Raw genomic sequence first — 19,063 nt, 5'->3', positions numbered from 1 at the left:
TCTCCCTCCCCCTACCTCCCCCACACTGGGCCCCGTCAATCCGAGGGTTCCTTCGTCGCCCAGCTTCGCGTCGGCCCGGCCCGGCCAGCGGGCAGATGCCCCGAGCTGCCGCTGCCGACGCTGACGACTCGGCCGGTGGAGGTGTGGGAGGCGGGCGTCCGGCCCCCGGCCGCTGAGTGTGACGGACGGGGCCGGGGGCCGCCGGGCGCCGCGGCGTCGGCGGCTCCGCGCGGACCATGTATTTCCTGAGCGGCTGGCCCAAGAGGCTGCTGTGCCCTCTGGGGAGCCCGGCCGAGGCGCCTTTCCACGTTCAGTCCGACCCCCAGAGGACTTTCTTCGCCGTGCTGGCCCCGGTCCGCCTCAGCATCTGGTACAGCCGAGTAAGTAGAGCCGCCCGCAGCCTCTCGCCGCTCCCTCCCCGGAGCCCTGGCACGGTCCCGCCCTCAACTTCCACCCATAGTCCCGCGCCCCTGCCCCTTGGCGCCGACCGGCGGGTCCTCGCCGGCCGCGTGCCCGTTCGGCCGGGGCTCGGGGGCAGATGCGGCGGCAGCTGCCGAAAATCCGTGCGCCTCCCCGCGTCGGAGCGGCGGCCGCGCACCGCGCACACCCCGCGCGCCCCCTTGGCCGAGCCCAGACTTGCCCTCCGCTCCCTTCCCCCATTCCCGGAGGAGCAAATTTGTTTAAACTTTCCACAAATAGAAATCTGGGCGCTGTGAGTTCCCAGCCCTCCCCTGCTGAAGGCCGTGGTTCTGGAGTTGGGGAAAGCCTATTGGGCTTCACCCAGTGCCAGACTTCCTAGGCCTGCGAGAACTTAGTTCTAGCAGCCGCAGCCAGGATTTTTTAATTTTTACGAAAGGTCTGCTTGTCCTGCTACTCGCTTCACCCCCAAACATCTCCTGCCCACTTTCGGGCTAGTCCCCTTCTCCGCAGCTTTCGGTCTCTTCGTTAGAGAATTGTAGGGGGCTTCGGAGGAGCGGAAGTTGAACTCAAATCTGTCCCCGCTGCTCCCAGGTATTTAACACCTGGAAATAACAAGATTTGGGAAAAGCCTGTAACTGAGTTCTGTGTTTGCTTTCTGCGAGTTTTGGTTTTTCATTCTTGTATCTAATTACCAAGTACTTAAGAGAAAAAAAAAACACTTCAAAAATAATTGGTGGATGAGATACACCCCATTTTCTGCGAACGCTTCTCTAGGTCAGTCTATAAAAGCGACAGAATAAAAAAAAATGTTCTTGGTTTGGGTTTTTTTTTCCCCCTCCCCAAAGAAGGCAGTACTAATCGACGTCAGAGCGAAGTTTTTCTCTTTTTATAGCTAACTTGTCCGCGTGGAAATAGGTTGTGACCTTGGCTCTATTACATCTATGTGGCACACTGGCTTTACTGGCTTGAGTTAAATTAGTGAAAACCCTCAACTGTCTTTACTGACCATTTGAATACTTACATAAAGTCCTTGACTATTCTCACACACAGCCCTGGTAAAAGTGATGGTGGGATTTAGATATTTCTGTTATCTTTTTTTATGTGACTGTCATAGTTAGGCTGTAAATCAGACTATTTGCCGTTGTTTGGGTCGCTTTAAGTTTTAAATATATATCAAAACAAAAGAGGTTGTTATATAACCAGCAGTGTGACTGTTGTGTCTGGTGTTTGATTTCATTTTTGAATATGTATATTGTATATCATTTGGTTTTTAAATGAGATACTATTTCATTTACATTGTGTAGCCAGTAGAATTTTTGATTGCTTGGGCGTATATAACTATTATCTTTAAAGTACATGCAGAAAAAAATAATTAGAACTTGAATTTAAATTGTCTTCTGAATTGAGTATGAATTTCACTCTAACAACCTAAAATTTATCTCTAAAAAGGTAGACCTAATTTAAGTTTAGGCAGAACTAACTTATATGAGGGGTGAATAGACCAGAAGCCTGTAGGTTACTTTATTGCTCTATAAAAGAAACAAAAATGTACCTCAACTTTCTTCGGTATATTGTGAGTATTAAAAATCTGTTTTTGCTTTTGCAGTTGGATACTATGTAAATTAGGCAGTCATGGAATTTAAAACAATTCGTACTCCTTCCTTTAAACTTACATCCTACACGTAGATACCTACTTTCTACGGAAGTCCTGGGGTCACTACCATTAAGACCCAATGTGCAAAGTTAGGTCTAGGGAATCGGGGGGGTTCACAAGTATAAGGTGAATTGAAATGCAAGAATACCTTAGGGAAGGTTGCATGTTACTGTAGGCTTTATGAATGGTTAACCTTGATCTCTGGCATCAGCTTCATCACTTTAAAAATCAAGTATTGGATCAGATGATTTTAAGGTCTGTGATTATATAGTTGGGATGATGGGAAACAGGTGCCAGACTCCAGCTTTGAGTCTCTTCTGCCTGGAATATGCCTGTTTTCACTCTCTGAAAGGTGTGTGTGTGTGTGTGAATTTCTAAACTTACTGAAACTATGTAAGTTAAAATCAATTTCAGTTAGCAAACTTCTTTTAAAAGTGAAAACACCTTTAGCTAAATTGAAAAGCTGTCAGTTACTACACAATTTTGAGTGAATTGGTTTAAAATGTTCACATGAGAACACGAAAGCCTTGCTTTTGGAGAGATATTGTACATACAAGTAATTTTATAGAATAAAGTGGATATTGAAGATCTAAAGGGTTTTATGGAGTTGAAGTCTTAAAAGCTGTTTGAGGGCATTTGGAGACAAGGAGAGACATGCACAAAGAGGTGAGGATATAATATGAAATGCTTACTTGAAATTTTGTTGGGTCTCTCTTAGTAAGTTAAAGTTACTTAGGGATGAAAGAGAAAACGTGCATTTAATAGTCTAAGCTGTTGTTCTGTGGTTTTTAAAAAAATGTCCAAAAGAATTGCTGTGTTTAAAATGTTGATTAGTCATGACAGTATAAAAACACTAAAGTAAAATCTCTAAGAATAACTTGTATACATTTTATGGGTCTTTTAGTGAACTTTTTTGTACCTCTTATAGTTACTATGTTGTTTAGATATGTGTTCTTTTTTTTTTTTTTTTTTTTAAGATTTTATATTTTAGAGAGAGCGCGTGCAGGGGTGTGCGTGTGGGGAGGGGCAGAAGGAGAGAGAGAATTCCAAGCAGACTCCCTGCTCAGTTGCGCGGAGTCACCCATGGGGCTCGATTCCGCGACCCTGAGACCATGATCTGTGCCAAAATCAGGAGTCTGATGCTTAACCAACTGAGCCATCCAGGTGTCCCTGTATGAGGTTATGAACAAAAGACTTCTACAGATACTCACTTTGCTTTTTTATTAGTGTGAAGGTGTAACTTTTTTTTAGTGTAACATCTTGATGTAAATTTGTTTTCTCTACTTCTTGATTCTACTTAGAAGTTCTAAAACGCTCAGGAATTTACAGCAGGGATCAATCATCCATATATTTTGGAACCCAAAAAAAGGTGCTCAAAAAATGGTTTTAGCACATGTATGTTAGATTGGGGTGGTAGAGATATTTCTTAATTGATGGAGCAATTGACTGTATTTCTGCTAAGGGTATTGTAAAAGGACTAGTTTCAGCTTTGTGATTGAAGTTGCGGTTTAAGTCATGTTATGGTTTATGACTGACCCATTTATGAGTGTTGTGGGAGATGGTGTTTTGTATTGTGCTAGAGAGCCTAGAATTATTTCTCTAATACACTGTTGAACTATGAATATTAAAGTCCACATATGTGAAACACAAAATGTTACCTTAGAATTTTGTGATTCTAAATTAGTCTTATCTCAATTTTCAGGTCATTATTTCATATATATAAATTACCCTTAGTAGTATTTTTGAACACCTTCTGTGAAAGACAGGGTAGATAGGTAAATATGAAAGGAATGAAGGGGCATGTTACACGTAACAGAACAGTCTATCCAAAGATGTTAGTGTATTAATATGATAAATGAAAATTTTGTGAGTTACCACTGTGAAGGTTGCTAATAAAAAGCTGAAATAGGCACATAATTACTGAGCTTATGAAATGAATTATGTGTCTTTGAGTAACCCTGACTAGAAACTTATGTTCTCATTGGTGTATGCTAATAATAGAGAACAAGGAGATAGATGTTCAAAGAGGCTACGTTGTAGAATTAGGTATATGGTTAACTGTGAATCCTCAGGAAGGTCATTCAATTTGTTACCTACATTTTCCCTCTCCCCTTTCTTACCTTCTCAACTCTGTTCTATTGCTGACTGCCTCCAGAGAGCCTTCTGTGTAAACTCACTGCTCAGAAGTCCTTTAAGGTTCACTGTTGGTTGAAGAATGAAGTTCAGACTCCTTAGTTTGCTATCAGAGACACTCCCCTCTTGGGATGATCACTTGCCCCATCTCTGCCTATCAGAATATTATCCATCCTTTAGTTTCTGTTGAAATCCTGCTTTCTCTGTGAGTTATTATTTATCATAACCAGAAAGGTTCATTTTTTTTGATGAACTAATGTTTGTATTGTAAGCTTTGCACACATGATTTTTTTTAAAAAAAGATTTTATTTATTTGAGAGACAGCCAGCGAGAAAGGGAACACAAGCAGGGGGAGTGGGAGGGGAAGAAGCAGGCTCATAGCGGAGGAGCCCGATGCGGGGCCCAGTCCCAGAACGCCTGGATCACACCCTGAGCCGAAGGCAGACGCTTAACAACTGAGCCACCCAGGTGCCCCTGCACACATGATTTAATTCTCCAATTAGATTTTAAGTTTCTGGAGGGCAGAGATGATCTTCTTTTGTACTATCCATAATGCTTTGTACAAAAGCTTATGTTTAATAAGTATTTTAAAAAATAATGAATTTAGGGTATCCTATGCATAGCAGAGAACTTTTTAAAGGTTTAATAAATAGAAGGTTTTTAAATGTTGACGTAATAAAAACAAACATGGTAGTACTAAATTACAAGTTAAATTCAGAAAAAGTTAGGGGCGCCTGGGTGGCACAGCGGTGGAATATAAAAAAGCCAAATGCATAGAAAGACAGACTAGAATGGTGGTTACCGGAGGCTAGGAGGCATGGCCAATAGAGAGTTGTTTAAAGCGTACAGACTTCAGCTGTAAAGTGAGTAAGTTCTGGGGATGTACTTAAAAGTTGCCAGGATAGTAGATCTTCAATGTTCTCACTATGGAAAAGAAAGGATAAACATGGTGCAGGTATTGGCCAACACTGTAGTGGCAATCATTTTGCAAGATATGAGTGCATCAGACAACATGTTGTACATCTTAAACATATGCAGTGTTGTATGCCACTTATAACTCAATAAAGCTAAGGGGAAAAAGTGGTACATGGTAAAGAGTCCTCTACCAAAACTTAAACTGTTGTACAGTTTTATAACCACCAGTTGAACTCCTGGTTCCCAGTCTGTGTTTATATTGAAGTGATCTGTGGAAAGGGTGGTCCCACCAAAAAAAAGCAGTATAAACATTTAAATAAAGACATTTCACCCATCTTCTTCAGGTGCTTGTGAATCATTGATGTGACCCATAGTACAGGTAAACATTCATTCTGAGTTTACTGTGGACTAGGTGCTTTACATCATGGGAAGCAGTGGTTCTTGAATTTCGGTCCTTCACATGCCTCATTCATGATTTTTGCCCTATCCTTTGATAGTACTTCTCCAATCTAACTTTTTTTTTTTTTTTAAGATTTTATTTATTTATTCGACAGGACAGAGACAGCCAGTGAGAAAGGGAACACAAGCAGGGGGAGTGGGAGAGGAAGAAGCAGGCTCCTAGCGGAGGAGCCTGATGTGGGGCTCGATCCCGTAACGCTGGGATCACACCCTGAGCCGGAGGCAGACACTCAACCTCTGTGCCACCCAGGCGCCCCTCCAATCTAACTTTTAAACTTGAAATTCTTTTTCAAAATAATTTTTGTCTTTGCAATAAATGGAAAGCTAGCACCACTTGGATGAATACAGGGTTACTGTGTGAGGAAATAAAATGAAAACAATGTTACGAAAATCTAGGTTCCTGCCAAAGGCTCTTTCCTTTGTCTTAAAAGGAGCAGTTAGCAGATACATGAGAAGTGTTCAGAGGTAAACTAGCACCTCTGACAGATTTCCTCTTTACCTAAATCAAAAAGATTGAAGAAGAATTGGAGAAATTATTTTCTCACTGTATGATTAAATAGTATAGTGACTGTCACCTGAAATGGTGGTATAGGAAATACTGTGTTAAGGCATTGTATTTACTGCTAAATATGCAATTTATCAAATCAGAATAAATTCACAATTTAAAAGCATTTAAAAATAATCTAGAATTCAAACTTGCCACAAAGTGAGAGAATTAATTAAAAACACTTTATTGACTATCAAGCATCAGTTGTTTGGGATCAGGGTATGTTACCTTTCTTTTAAATTTGTCATAATTGCTTTGAGTTGCTATCCCAAACCTGTCTCACCCAGTGATTTGCCTTATATCCATAATAAATCATACATAAATTTACATATGAGATTTTGAATATTACTGTGGATATACAGTAGAATTTGCTGTGGTTTAATTTTTTAACAGCTTTATTGAGGTGTATAAAATAAACATTATAAATGTACACTGATTTTTAATAAATTTATAGAGTTGCACAACCATCATCACAGTCTAGTTTTATGACATTTATAGTAACCCAAAAAGTATCATGCTCATTTGCATTTAACTTCTCCCGCTCCAGCCCCAGGAAACCATTGGCCTTTTTTTGTCCCTTTAGATTTGGCTTTTCTAGAAATGTCTTAGAAAGGTAATCCTATAATGTGTGGTCTCTTGTGTCTGGCTTTTATTTAGCATACTGTTTTTGTGGTACTCCTTTTCATAGCTGAGTATTATTCCATTGTGTGGCTGTACCACATCTTAAAAATCCATTTACCAGTTGATAGATATTTGGTTGTTTATGTTATGGGGTCATTGTGGGTAATGCTGTTGTAAACAACTGTATGTATGTCTTTGCAAAGATGTATGGTATTACTTCTTGTGGGGAGATACTGAGGAATGGAACTATTGGGTCATCTAGTAAGTTGATGTTTAGCTTTTAGGAAACTGCCAAACTATTGCAAAGTAGTGGTAGCATTTACAGTCCTACCGGCAAAGGATGAAAGGTTCTGTTTCTCCACATCCTTCTCAACACTTGTGTTTTAAGTCTTTTTTATTACAGTCAATTTAGTGGGTTTGTACTGGTATCTCATTGTGACTTTAATTTGTACTTTTCTAATAACTGAGAATGTTTACCATCTTTCCATGAGCTCATTAGTCATTTGTATGCCTTATTTGATGACATGTCTATTCAGATCCTTGCACCCCCCTTTTTTTAATTGGAGTGTTTTTGCATTAGTGAGTTGTAAGGGTTCTGGATTTTCAGGTTCTTAGTGTCTTTTGGAGAGTAAAAGCTTAATTTTGATGAAGTCTAGCCTTTTTTTTTTCTTCTTTTATGAATCATGCTTTTTGTGTGCTGAAAAAGCTTTTGGCCAATGCAAGGTCATAACATCTTATGTTTTCTTTTATAAGTTTTATAATCTAAGCTCTTATACATAGGTCTGTCATCCATTTTGAGTTGACTTTTTTGTTTGTAAAGATCTAAGTTCAGTGTTTTTTGTTTTTGTTTTAGTGTTTTTAACCTGTAGATCCAGCTGTCTTAGCACAATTTCGGAAAGACTCTTCACTATTCAATTGCATTGGTACCTTTTTCAAACATCGATTGACTGTAACAATAAAGGGTTATTTTTGAATTTCCTATTATGTTTTATTCATCAATATGTCTGTTATGCAAGCATCACACTGTAGCTTTGTAGCAAGTTTAGAAAAAGTCCTATTTTGTTTCCAAAATTATTTTGCCCATTCTAGATCGTTTGCATTTCTGTATAAATTTTAGGATTACCTTGTCAGTTTCTACCAAAAACAAAACAAAAAAAACCCCAAAACAAAAATCGGGATTTTGAGGGGATTGCACTAGATCAGTAGAGAGAATTGGTATCTTAATGGTATAGAATATGCCAGTCTGTGAACATGCTATGCAGTGTTTTTTCATTTATTTAGATTAAAAATTTTTTTTTCTTAGCGTTATTTTGTAGTTTTCAGCGCACAGGTCTTCACTTTTGTTAAATTTATTCCCAGGTAATTTTATTTATCTTTTGTGATGCTCTCATGATGTAATTGTTAATTTCATTTTCAGATTGTTATATGTATATAGATGCAAAATTGATTTTTGTATATTGCTGTTTTGGAGCCTTGCCAAAACTTAATTCTCATAGGTTTTTTTGTTGTTGTTGTTGTTGTTTTCTTAAAGATTTATTTAAGAGAGAGCACGAGTGTGCATGTGCAAGTCGGGGAAAGGGCAGAGGGAGAGGGAAAGAGAATCTCAAGCCGACTCTGTGCTGAGCACAAAGCCCTACACGGGGCTGATCTCACAACCCTGAGATCATGGCCTGAGCCAAAACCCAACAGTTGGATGCTCAACCAACTGAGCCACCTGGGTGCCCCTCAGCTTTTGTTGTTGTTGTTGTTGTTAGAACTAATAAACAAGTTCAGCAGAATTGCAAAGCACAAAATCAACATGCAGAAATCAGTTGCATATCTGTACAATAACAATGAACATCCAAAAATGAAGTTCAGAAAACAATTTACAATAGCATCAAAAAGAATTAAATACTTAGGATTAAACTTAACTAAGGAGGTGAAAGACTTGTATGCTGAAAACTATAAAACCGTTGCTGAAAGAAATTAGAGATGTAAATAAATGGAAAGAAATCCTATATTCACAGATTATTAAGATGCCAGTACTACCCAAAGCAGTTTAGAGATTACTGTGATCCGGGGCTTTCTTTTTGATAGAAATATAAAAATCCATCCTAAAATTAATGTGGAATCTCAGGCATTTCCTCTCATCAGTTTTGGTAAAATTTTAGCAATTTTGTACATCTTTTCAGAGAGCCAACTTTTGGTTTTACTGATCTTTTACTGATCTATTTTGTGTTTTCTGTTTTTTTCTGCATTGATTTTTAAATTATTTTCTTTGGGTTTGGTGTTGTATGTTCAGTGGGTTTGGACAAATGTATAATGACCTGTATCTGTCATTGTAATATCGTGTAGAATATTTTCCTTGCCCTTGCAATCCCTTGTGCTCTGCCTATTCATCTCTCCCCCACCAAACATTTGATATGCACTAATTTTATTTTCACTTCAGTTTTTAAAATTTAATCATTTCTTTGAATCATTACATGTGTTATTTACAAGTATGTGGTTTAATTTCCAAATATTTGAGGATTTCCCAAATTTTTTGTTATTGATTCCTAACTTAATTCCATTGTGGCTTGGGACTATGCATTGAATGATTTTATTCCTTTAAGGTTATTAAGACCTGTTTTATGGATTAGCATATGCCTTGTGTTGGAAAATGTTTGATGTGCACTTATAAGGAATATTCTGCTATTGGCAGAGTGTTCTCTAAATGGTAGGTTAAATTGGTTGACATGGTTCAAGTCTTCTATATCCTTATTAATGTTCAGTCTAGCTCTGTCAGTTAATGGATAAACAAAATATGTACACACAATGGAATATTACTCAGCCTTAAAAAGAAAGCAAATCTTGGTACATACTAGAACATAAAAGAATCCTGAAAACATGCCAAACGAAATAAATTTATCACTAAAGGACAAATATTGTGTTTCCACAACAGTGAAATTCATAGAGACAGAAAATAGAGCAGTGATTGCCAGGTAACAGGACAAGGGAGAATTAGAGTATTATTATTTACTGGGTATGGAGTTTCAATTTGGGAAGATGAAAAACATTCTGGGAATGGATGGTGATGGCTTTACAACAATGTGAATGTACTTAAATCCACAGCACTATACATTTAAGGATTAAAAAGGTAAATTTGTTATGCATATTTTACCACTTTAAAAAAATGAAAAGTAGAGGCGCCTGGTTGGCTCAGTTGGTTAAGTGTGTGCCTTTGGCTCAGGTCATGATCCCTGGGTCCTGGGATCAAGTCCCACATCGGGCTCCCTGGTCGGTGGAGAGCCTGTTTTTGTTTATCCATTCATTCATTGATGGACACTTGGGTTGCTTGCATCTTTTGGCTGTTGTGAGTAATGCTGCTGGAACGTTTGTGTTCGAGCCCTTGCATTTGGTTCTTTGGTGTATATATCCCAAAGTGGAATATGTGGAGTATATGGTAATTCTATGTTTAATTTTTTGAGAAATTGCCATACTGTTTTTCTCAGTGGCTGCACCATTTTACATTCCCACTGGCAATGCACAAGGGTTCCAGTTTCTCCACTTTCTCACCAATACTGTATGTATTCTTTTCTGGGTTTTTTTTTTTTTTTTTTTTTTTTGTTCTTTTCTGTTTTTTTTTTTTTTTTTCTTGTTCTTTTCATTTTTCACCATTGAATGTAACATTGGCTGTAGATTTTTCCTATATGGCTTTTGTTATGTTTAGGTGGTTTCCTTCTGTTGGCAGCTTGTTGAATGTTTTGATCGTGAAAAGGTGTCGAGTTTTGGCAAATGCTTTTTCTGAATCCATTGAAATGGTCGTGTGTTTTTTTCTTCATTCTGTTAATGTGGTGTATTACATTGATTTTCATGTGTTGAATCATCCTTGCGTTCTAGGAATAAATGACACACAGGTCATAGTTTATAATTCTTATGCGATTGAATTTGGTTTGCTAGTGTTTTGTTGAGGAATTTTGTGTCTGTATTCTTTAGGGATATTGACCTGTACGTAGTTTTCTTTTCTTGTAGTTTCTTTTTCTTTAGTATCAGGGTAATGTTGCCTCATAGAATAAGTTAGTAAATGTTCCGGCCTCAATTTTTTAGAAGAGTTTGAGAGAAGAATTGGTGATAATTTTCCTTTAAATGTTGGTAGAATCCACTAACCAAATGGTCATGGGCTTTTCTTCATTGGGAGGTTTTTGATCACTGATTCAGGATTCTTACTAGTTATAAGTTTATTCAGGTTTCTATTTTTTTTTTTTTTATGATTGAGTCTTGGTTGTTTTTAAGAATTTATCCATTTCACCTAAAGTTATGTAATTTGTTAGCATATTGTTCATAGTAGTGTCTTCTTGCTCATTTCTGAGTTTAGTTTTTTGAGTCTTTCTTTTTTCTTTAGCTAAGGTTTCATAATTTTGTTGATCTTTTTGAAGAACCAACTCCTGGTTTCTTTGATTCTCTCTCTCTTTTTTAAAAAAGATTTTATTTATTCATTTGAGAGAGAACACGAGAGAGAGCGAGTGTGGGCGCGCGCAAGTATGATTGGGAAGCAGAGGGAGAAGCAGATTCCCCGCTGAGCAGGGAGCCTGACTTGGGGCTCGATCCCAGAGCCCCAGGATCCTGACCTGAGCTGAAGGCAGACACTTAACTGACTTGAGCTACCCACACACCCCGATTTTCTCTATTTTTTAATTTATTTTATTTGTCTCTTCTTTAATCTTTATTATTTCCTTATTCTAGCTTTGGGTTAAATTGTTCTTTTTGTGTTCTCATAAGATGTAAGGTAAGATTGATTTGAGACTTTTCTTTTTTAATATAACCATTTACAATAGTACATTTTCCATTTTGCACTGCTTTTGTTGCATCCCGTACATTTTGGTTATGTTGTGTTTTCATTTATCACAAGGTATTTTCTGATTTCCCTTGTGATTTTTTTTTCCTTTCCCATTGGTTTAAGAATTTGTTGCTTAATTTCCACATGATTTGTGAGTTTCCAGGTTTATTTTTGCTGTTGATCTTTAGTTTCATTCTATTGTGATCAGAAGAAATACTTTTGATTGTTTCAGTCTTTATAAGTTTATTAAGACTTGTGGCCTAATTTATGGTCTGTCTTGGAGAATATTCCATGTGCACTTGGCAAAAATGTATATTTTTCTGTTGTTGCATGGAGTAATATGTGTGTCTTTTAGGTCTAGTTAGTTTATAATGCTGTTTTGGTTCTCTGTTACCTTATTTTCTGTCTGATTGTTCTATTTCCCATCACCTTCTTTGAGGTATTACTGTGTAGTATGTTACTTCTGTGTATGTTGTAAGCATACATAAATACAGTGTATTATGTAATTGTTCCTGAACAACACAAGGATTAGGGGCGCTGATCCCCTGCACAGTCACAAATCCATGTATAACTTTTGATTCTCCCCAAACTTAACTAATAATAGGTTACCGTTGACTGAAAACCTTAGTAATAACAGTTGGTTAATGCATATTTTGTAGGTCGTATGTATTATATATTGTATTCTTACAATAAGATAAGATAGAGAAAATAATATGTTAAGAAAATTATAAGTAACAAAACATGCATTACTGTATTATTGAGAAAAGTCTGCATATAAGTGGACTTTCATAGGTCAAACCTGTTTTATTCAAGGTTCAACTATATTTTTAAAAACTATTGTTTTATAAACTCTGATATTTTTTAGAGAAAAGCAGAAAAGATAAAAGTGTGTATTTATATTTATGTGTATATTTAGCATTGCTTTCGCTCTGTGTTTCTTCCTTTGGATTTGAGTTACCATCTGTGTTAGTGTTCCCCCAACCCCCACCTGGTTCAGTGATTTGCTAGGAATGCTCCTAGTACTCAGCAAATAGTCCTACTCATGTATATAATTTGTTACAATAAAAGGATACAAAGCAAATTTGCCAAAGGTAAGTCTTATTCGGGATAATCTCTTGGAACCAGGTGCAAGCTTTCAATAGTTCTTTTTCAGTACAGTCATGTAAGATGTGCTTATTTCTTCCAGTATCAGATTTTTGTGACAGCGTATGTGCAGTGTTGACTACCTGGGAAGCTCATTATAGACTTATTCCCCAAGGCTTTCTAGTAGGCCATACCCTGAAGGAAAACAGGTGTTTCAGCATAAATCATGTGTTTTGTAGAGTTTAGACGCATTTAGCGTTTTGTATCAGTTAAGCAGTGGTGAGAGCCCTCCCCAAATCCAAGTTCCCAGATGCCAGCCTAGGATCAACCTTACATGCAGACTTTTTTTAGTATAGCAATCTCAGGCTTGTTAACTTTTTTCTGCATGCCATTTGATGTCATTTCTTGTTTTCTGAGAGATCTCTTAGTATTTTTGTAAGGCAGGTTTGCTAGCAACAAATTTTCAATCTGTTTATCTGGAAATACCTTTCCTTTGAAGTTTTGAAGAATAATTCTGTTGGATATAGAATTCATGGTTGACAGGTTGGTGGGTTTGTTTCAGCTTTTAAATATTTTGTTTCATTGCCTTCTGGCCTCCATTGTTTCTGGTGAGAAGTCGGCTGTTAATCATATTTTTGTCCTTTGTGATCAGTCATTTTATTTTTGTTCTCACAACATTTTCTTGTTGGCTTCCAGTAGTTTGTGTGTGGTGTATGTACATAGGTACGTATGTAGGAATTTATCCCACTTAGGTTTTGTCAAGCGTTGTGACTCTGGGGCTTAATGTCTTTTATCGAACTTGGGGCATTCACAGCTAGTATTTCTTCAAAAAAAAATTTTTTTTAATGCTTTGTAACATTTCCTGGAACTTCCCATTATACGTATGTTGCTTCACTTGTTGATCCACAGCCTCTGTTGCTCCCTTCACTTCAGACTGTTTTCTGTTTTTTAGATTGGATAATTTTATTGAACTATTTTCGTGTTTATCAATTTTTGTCCTCTCAGATCTGCTGAGTGTATATAATGAAGTTTTCATTTTAGTTATTACACTTTTAAATTTTAGAATTTCTAGAATTGGTTCTTTTTTATTGCTCTTTATTGAGATTCTCCACTTGTTGAGGTATTTTCATATTTTCCTTTATTACTTTAATGTAGTTACCATGACTGTTGTGAATTTTTGTCTGCTATTCGAGGCCCACTCAGAGATAGTTTCTTTTTCCATCAGTCTTGGTCACACTTTTCTGGTTTTTTTGTAGGTTTTCTAGTTTTTTGCTTATAATTGGGTATTTTAGATAATTTATGTTCCTGAGGGTCATTGTTGCTGATTTTGTGTTTTAGTGTCGTTTTTTAGTAACTCATCTGATTTAATTTGTAAAATTTATCTCCCCTGCAGTGTACAGCCACTGACTGACTTCTCTGCTTTATTTTTTCTAATTTTTATCATGGCTTCCTAGGGGTTGCCTCTATGTTTGCAAAAACATCTTGAGCTAGTAAAGCATCTGTTCTCTGTTGATTAATCTGTATGTGTGTTGGGAAGTGCTTGCAAAGTTCAGGACTGTGTGTGTGTGTGTGTGTGTGTGTGTGTGTGTGTGTGTGTGTGTTGGTTCCAGCTTTACTTGACTTTCTTGGGAACAGCCTTCTAGTGCGCCAGTGATGATGGGAGGGGGCAGGGCTTGGCCTTTCTTTGCTATTCTCTGTGCATTTACCCAGCCTCTCTGTTAGATAGGGATGAGTTAGAGCTTGGGTCCTTTAGGGTTTTCCTCTTCATAAGTAAGAAAAACTGTCTAAAAGTGCACTGAGGATATGTGGTGGGCTTTTCTATTCCCTCTCTGGCTTTCTCATTTCCAGGGTCTCCCTGTTAACATTTCTGGATGGTTGAAGGATGTGCTGCTTGCCCAAACCAGGTCTGCAACCTCTGGCTAGCAGCACTGTCAGCTTTCCAAGGAATTTGCTATTTTTACTGACAGTGCTAAAGAGTGCATTGCCCTCTGCTTCATGCCAAGGCAGCCCACCTCGGGCAGCAGAATTGCTGCTTTTTCATGGACAGCCCCATCCTGGTGGCACTACTACATATCAGTAAAGCTTTGGGGAGAGAATAGGAACAGTCCTGGAAGGAAGATCATCTATTCCCGTCGTTGTTATCTGAAGTTCAACAGTTTTTCATGAATAAACATTTCTTGATTTTTTATTTGCCTTTCCCAAATATTTGAAGTGGTTGTTTTGACAGTTGTATGGCTATTTTGGGGGGATAAGATTTACCAGCATCTTACACTGTGCCATTGTTGGAAGTCCTTGTGTTTGAAATTTTGCTAGGCAATTTTGTTTTCTTGACTTAATGGGGTAAAACTGATCAAATTGGTTGTTTGTGTCAATTTTCAGTTATATATTTAGAAAAAATAATTTTAGTTTTTTTCTGCAGGCAGATGTAATTGTGTTGTCTTCTTGCCATTTGGGAAACTGAGCTGTTTAGTTCCCTTTTGTGTGTATGTGTATGTGCGCGTGCGTGCACGCGTATGCGCGCACACACACAGGGAGGGTGGTAAAGAGAGAGTATATTCAAATCTGGTTATTTACAGCACAGTATTCAATAGCTTTTAGGTCTCATTTATCTGCCATTGCCATGATTGTCAGTTCTTCATTTAAGATCCAGATCCACTACCATCATCTCTGCTGCCATCATCAGTGTTTTTGAAGCACAAAGATGATAAAATTTTTGCTTATTCTTGTTCAGTCTCAGTCACATGAAATGTAAATCCGATTGACCTTGAACTAAAAGAGAACAAATTAGCAAGTATTAAGTGTATATTGTATGTCAGTCTTTGAGTGTTTTTTTTTTCCTTTGTCTCTCTGATTTATTTCACTTAGCGTAATGCCCTCATTAACATATAGTTACCATGCTGTACATTATATCCCCGTAACTTATTTATTTCATAACTGGAAACTTGTACCTTTTTTTAATAATAATATTTTTTTATTATGTTAGTTACCGTACAGTACATCCCTGGTTTTTGATGTAAAGTTCCATGATTCATTAGTTGCATATAACACCCAGTGCACCATGCAATATGTGCCCTCATTACTACCCATCACCAGCCTATCCCATTCCCCCACCCCCCCCCCTGAAGCCCTCAGTTTGTTTCTCAGAGTCCATAGTCTCTCATGCTTCATTCCCCCTTCTGATTACCCCCCTTTCTTTATCCCTTTCTTCTACCAATCTTCATACTTCTTAGGTTCCATAGATGAGTAAAACCGTATGACAATTGTCTTTCTCTGGTTGACTTATTTCACTTAGCATTATCTCTCCAGTGCCGTCCATGTTGCAGCAAATGTTGAGAACTCGTTCTTTCTGATAGCTGAGTAATATTCCATTGTATATATGGACCACGTCTTCTTAATCCAGTCATCTGTTGAAGGGCATCTCGGCTCCTTCCATGATTTAGCTATTGTGGACAATGCTGCTATGAACATTGGGGTGCATATGGCCCTTCTCTTCACTACGTCTGTATCATTGGGGTAAATACCCAGTAGTGCAATGGCTGGATCATAGGGAAGCTCTATTTTTAACTTTTTAAGGGAACTCCACACTGTTTTCCAGAGTGGCTGTACCAACTTGCATTCCCACCAACAGTGTAAGAGGGATCCCCTTTCTCCACATCCTCTCCAACATTTGTTGTTTCTTTCCTTGTCCATTTTTGCCATTCTAACTGGCGTAAGGTGGTATCTCAAGGTGGTTTTGATTTGAATTTCCCTGATGGCTAAAGATTTTGAGCATTTCTTCATGTGTCTGTTAGCCATTTGTGTCTTCATTGGAAAAGTGTCTGTTCATATCTTCTGCCCATTTTTTGATTTGTTTCTTGTGTATTGAGTTTCAGAAGTTCTTTGTAGATCTTGGATACCAGTCTTTTATCTGTAGTGTCATTTGCAAATATCTTCTCTCATTCCGTGGGCTGCCTCTTAGTTTTTTTGACAGTTTCCTTGGCTGTGCAGAAGCTTTTTATCTTGATCAAATCCCACAAGTTCGTTTTTTCTTTTGTTTCTCTTGCCTTTGGAGATGTGTCATGAAAAAGGTTGCTTTGGCAGATGTCGTAGAGGTTGCAGCCTATGTTCTCCTCTGTGATTTTGATGGATTCCTGTCTCACATCGAGGTCTTTCATCCATTTGGAGTTTATCTTTGTGTATGGTGTGAGAGAGTGGTCAACTTTCATTCTTTTGCATGTAGCTGACCAATTTTCCCGGCACCATTTATTGAAGAGACTGTCTTTTTTTGCACTGGATGTTTTTTCCTGCGTTGTCAAAGATTAGTTGCCCAAAGAGCCGAGGGTCCATTTCTGGGTTCTCTGTTCTGTTCCATTGGTCTATATGTCTGTTTTTGTGCCAGTACCATGCTGTCTTTGTGATCACAGCTTTGTAGTATAGCTTGAAATCCGGCTTTGTGATGCCCCCAGCTTTGTTTTTCCTTTTCAACAATTCCTTGTCAATTCGGGGCCTTTTCTGGTTCCACACAAATTTAAGGGCTGTTTGTTCCAGTTCTTTGAAAAATGTCACTGGTATTTTGATCAGGATAGCACTGAAAGTGTAGATTGCTCTGGGTAGCATGGACATTTTAACTATGTTAATTCTTCCAATCCATGAGCATGGAATATTTTTCCATCTTTTTGTGTCTTCTTCAATGTCTTTTAAGAGTGATTTGTAGTTTCTAGAATATAGATCCTTTACGTCTCTGGTTAATTCCGAGATAATGTATGATTTTTGGTGCTATTGTAAATGGAATGGATTCCCTAATTTCTCTTTCTTCAGTCTCATTGTTCCTGTATAGAAATGCCACTGATTTCTGAGCATTGATTTTGTATCCCGCCACATTACTGAATTGCTCTATAACTTCTAGTAGTTTGGGGTGGAGTCTTTTGGGTTTTCCATATAGAGTATCATGTCATTTGCGAAGAGAGACAGTTTGACTTCTTCTTTGCCGATTTGGATACCTTTGATCCCTTTTTGTCGTCTGATTGCTGTTGCAAGGACTTCTCGTACTGTGTTGAATAATAATGGCGAGAGTGGACATCCTTGTCGTGTTCCTGATCTTAACGGAAAGGCTTCCAGCTTTTCTCCATTGAGAATAATATTTGCAGTAGGCTTTTCATAGATGGTTCTTACGAGATTGAGGAACGTACCCTCTATCCCTACACTCTGAAGTGTTTTAATCAGGAAAGGATGCTGTATTTTCTCAAATGCTTTTTCTGCAACTATTGAGAGGATCATATGATTCTTCACTATTTTCTTGTTGATATAATCTATCATACTGATAGATTTGCGAATGTTGAACCACCCTTGCATCCCAGGGATGAATCCCACTTGGTCATGATGGATAATCCTTTTAGTGTACTGTTGAGTCCTATTAGCTAGGATCTTGTTGAGACTTTTGGCGTCCATATTCATCAGGGATATCGGCCTGTAATTCTCCTTTTTGATGGGGTCTTTGCCTGGTTTGGGGATCAAGGTAATATTGGCCTCATAGAATGAGTTTGGTAGTTTTCCTTCTGTTTCTATTTTTTGAAACAGCTTCAGGAGAATAGGTATTATTTCTTCTTTGAATGTTTGGTAGAATTCCCCAGGGAATCTGTCAGGCCCTGGACTCTTGTTTTTGGGGGAGGTTTTTGATCATTGCTTCAGTCTCTTCATAATTAAACGGTCTGTTTAAAACATCAATTTCTTCTTGTTTCAGTCTTCGTAGTTTGTAGGTTTCCAGGAAGGCATCCATTTCTTCCAGGTTGTTTCATTTATTGGCATAAAGCTGTTGATAAAAGTTTCTAATGATCCTTCCTATTTCATTGGTGTTGGTCTTAATCTCTCCTCTTTCATTCATAATTTTATTAATTTCAGTCCTTTCTCTATTCTTTTGAATAAGTCTGGCCAGTGGCTTATCAATCTTATTTATTCTTTCAAAGAACCAGCTTCTAGTTCTGTTGATCTGCTCTACTGTGTTCCTGGTTTCTAATTCATTGATCTCTGCTCTAATCTTGATCAGCTGCCTTCTCGTGCATGGGTTAGGCCTGTTCTTCTATTCCAGCTTCTTGAGGTGAGAATATAAAAACTGCATTTTAGATTTTTCTGTTCTTTTGAGTGAGGCTTGGATGGGTATGTATTTTCCCCTTAGGATTGCCTTTGCAGTGCCCATAGGTTTTGGACTGATGTGTTTTCATTTTTGTTGGTCTCCAAAAATTGTTTGATCTCCTTCTTTATTACAGGGTTTACCCAATCATTCTTGAGCAGGATGGTTCTTAGTTTCCAAGTGTTTGAGTCTTCCAAATTTTTCCTTGTGATTGAGTTCCAGTTTCAAAGCGTTGTGGTCTGAGAATGTGCAGGGAATAATCTCAGTCTTTTGGTATCGGTTGAGACCTGTTTTGTGACCCAGTATATGGTCTATTCTGGAGAAAGTTCC

General features: G+C 38.0%; 1 protein-coding gene across 6 annotated transcripts in view; it reads left to right on the top strand.

Moving 5' to 3' along the window:
• The window catches only part of RIC1 (RIC1 homolog, RAB6A GEF complex partner 1), a 144,027-nt gene continuing 124,964 nt past the window's right edge, over positions 1-19,063 (top strand). For 4 of the 6 annotated variants that reach the window (XM_048218389.2, XM_048218388.2, XM_048218387.2 and 1 more), the window contains exon 1: positions 3-380. In XM_048218389.2, coding sequence (XP_048074346.1) covers positions 237-380 — 144 coding nt within the window. In that variant the 5' untranslated portion in view covers positions 3-236. Of the gene's footprint in view, positions 381-19,063 lie in introns of all 6 variants that reach the window. The other 2 variants (XM_057305636.1, XM_048218390.2) reach the window with 2 other exon arrangements.

The sequence above is a fragment of the Ursus arctos genome, unplaced genomic scaffold (genome assembly GCF_023065955.2).
Source record: "Ursus arctos isolate Adak ecotype North America unplaced genomic scaffold, UrsArc2.0 scaffold_33, whole genome shotgun sequence".
NCBI classification, from domain to species: Eukaryota; Metazoa; Chordata; class Mammalia; order Carnivora; family Ursidae; genus Ursus; species Ursus arctos.
This window is presented reverse-complemented; position numbering and strand designations above follow the sequence as displayed.